This window comes from Phaethon lepturus, unplaced genomic scaffold, assembly GCF_000687285.1.
Source record: "Phaethon lepturus isolate BGI_N335 unplaced genomic scaffold, ASM68728v1 C13563364, whole genome shotgun sequence".
Lineage (NCBI taxonomy): Eukaryota > Metazoa > Chordata > Aves > Phaethontiformes > Phaethontidae > Phaethon > Phaethon lepturus.
In genome coordinates this window covers 1-1,222 of record NW_010574787.1, presented here as the reverse complement: position 1 = coordinate 1,222, position 1,222 = coordinate 1, and the positions used below count along the sequence as shown (strand labels likewise).

At 47.8% G+C, this 1,222-nt stretch overlaps 1 protein-coding gene across 1 annotated transcript; it reads left to right on the top strand.

The window, feature by feature from the left end:
- Positions 1–103: 103 nt before the first annotated feature.
- Positions 104–958, top strand: LOC104627393 (general transcription factor 3C polypeptide 5-like; the record flags this gene model as incomplete). The annotated part of the gene is made up of 3 exons (XM_010295592.1): positions 104–208; positions 302–524; positions 760–958. Coding segments are annotated over exons 1-3 (527 nt in total), but the record flags the coding sequence as incomplete, so codon positions are not given.
- Positions 959–1,222: the final 264 nt, after the last annotated feature.

Genomic DNA, 1,222 nt, shown 5'->3' with positions numbered 1-1,222 from the left:
GGGCCGCTCGGGCCCAGCCGGGCCCCACGCGTGTGTGCGGGGTGGCGCTGCTCGCCTGTGCCGCTGCTGCCCACGAGAGAGGAGACAGGAGGTGTCGGGCAGAATGGGGGCGGCTGCGTGTCCCCCCGATGTGCTGCCGGTGTTGACGGAGTGGGGATTCACATCCCTGCGGTGGTGTGAGGGGAAACAGCCGGTGCGCATGTTGAGGGTGTGGGGCTGGGGGCTGGCGCCAAACAGAGTGGAGAGGAGATGGGCTGTGTGGGTGTGATGCTAATGGGGCTGTGCCTGCCCTTGCTGACAGATCTATGCGGATCCTGCCAAAAGGCTGGAGCTGTATTTCCGCCCCAAGGACCCTTACTGCCATCCTGTATGTGCCAATCGCTTCCCCACCTCTACCATGCTGCTCAAGGTGAAGAGGAGAACCAAAAAGAAGAAGCAGTTGGATGCCGAAGAACAAATCCAGCCAGAAGTCCAGTTTGAAATGGAAATTCTTGGGACTGTCACCACCGTTTACAAGTTTCAAGGTAATACTTGGATTTGTGTCCACGTAGCTTAAAGACAAGTATGTCTGATGGGAAAGGGAAGTGTTTCCCTTAGTTTCCCTCTAAGAATTTAGGATTGGAAGGACAATCAAGTCTCCTTGCTGTATAAACCTTTGCATAAACTTATCAGACTCCTGCTTCTGAATGTTGGGTGTTGTAAGAAATATGGTGATATGCACAATGAACTTCACAATGTTTTAAATTTCATTTCTTACAGGAATGTCTGATTTCCAGTACCTGGCAATGCACTCTGGTCCTGATGGCAAACAAACCTCCATGTATGACAAAGTCCTGATGCTTAAACCAGAGAAGGAAGAATTTTTCAATAGAGAATTACCTCTCTACATCCCGCCACCAATTTTTTCACGTCTGGACACTCCCGTTGACTATTTTTATCGGCCAGATATACAACACCGGTTAGTGCCTTTTCTCATAATGTAATAAATAGCTATGTTCATTCTGGAATGGACAGGCAGTGAAACATTTTGCTGGTTTGATATATACTTCTAAAAAAAAGACTTCAAGTTAAGATTTCCTTTTTCATCACTTGGAGATGCCTCCAGTCTATTCTGATGTCAGTGTTGTTACAAGACCTGTGCTCTTGAAGCATCAGAGCAGCAGTAAATACATTGTTCGTGTATTTAACCTATTTAAGCTGCTGCTGTGTGCTGTTTTATCCC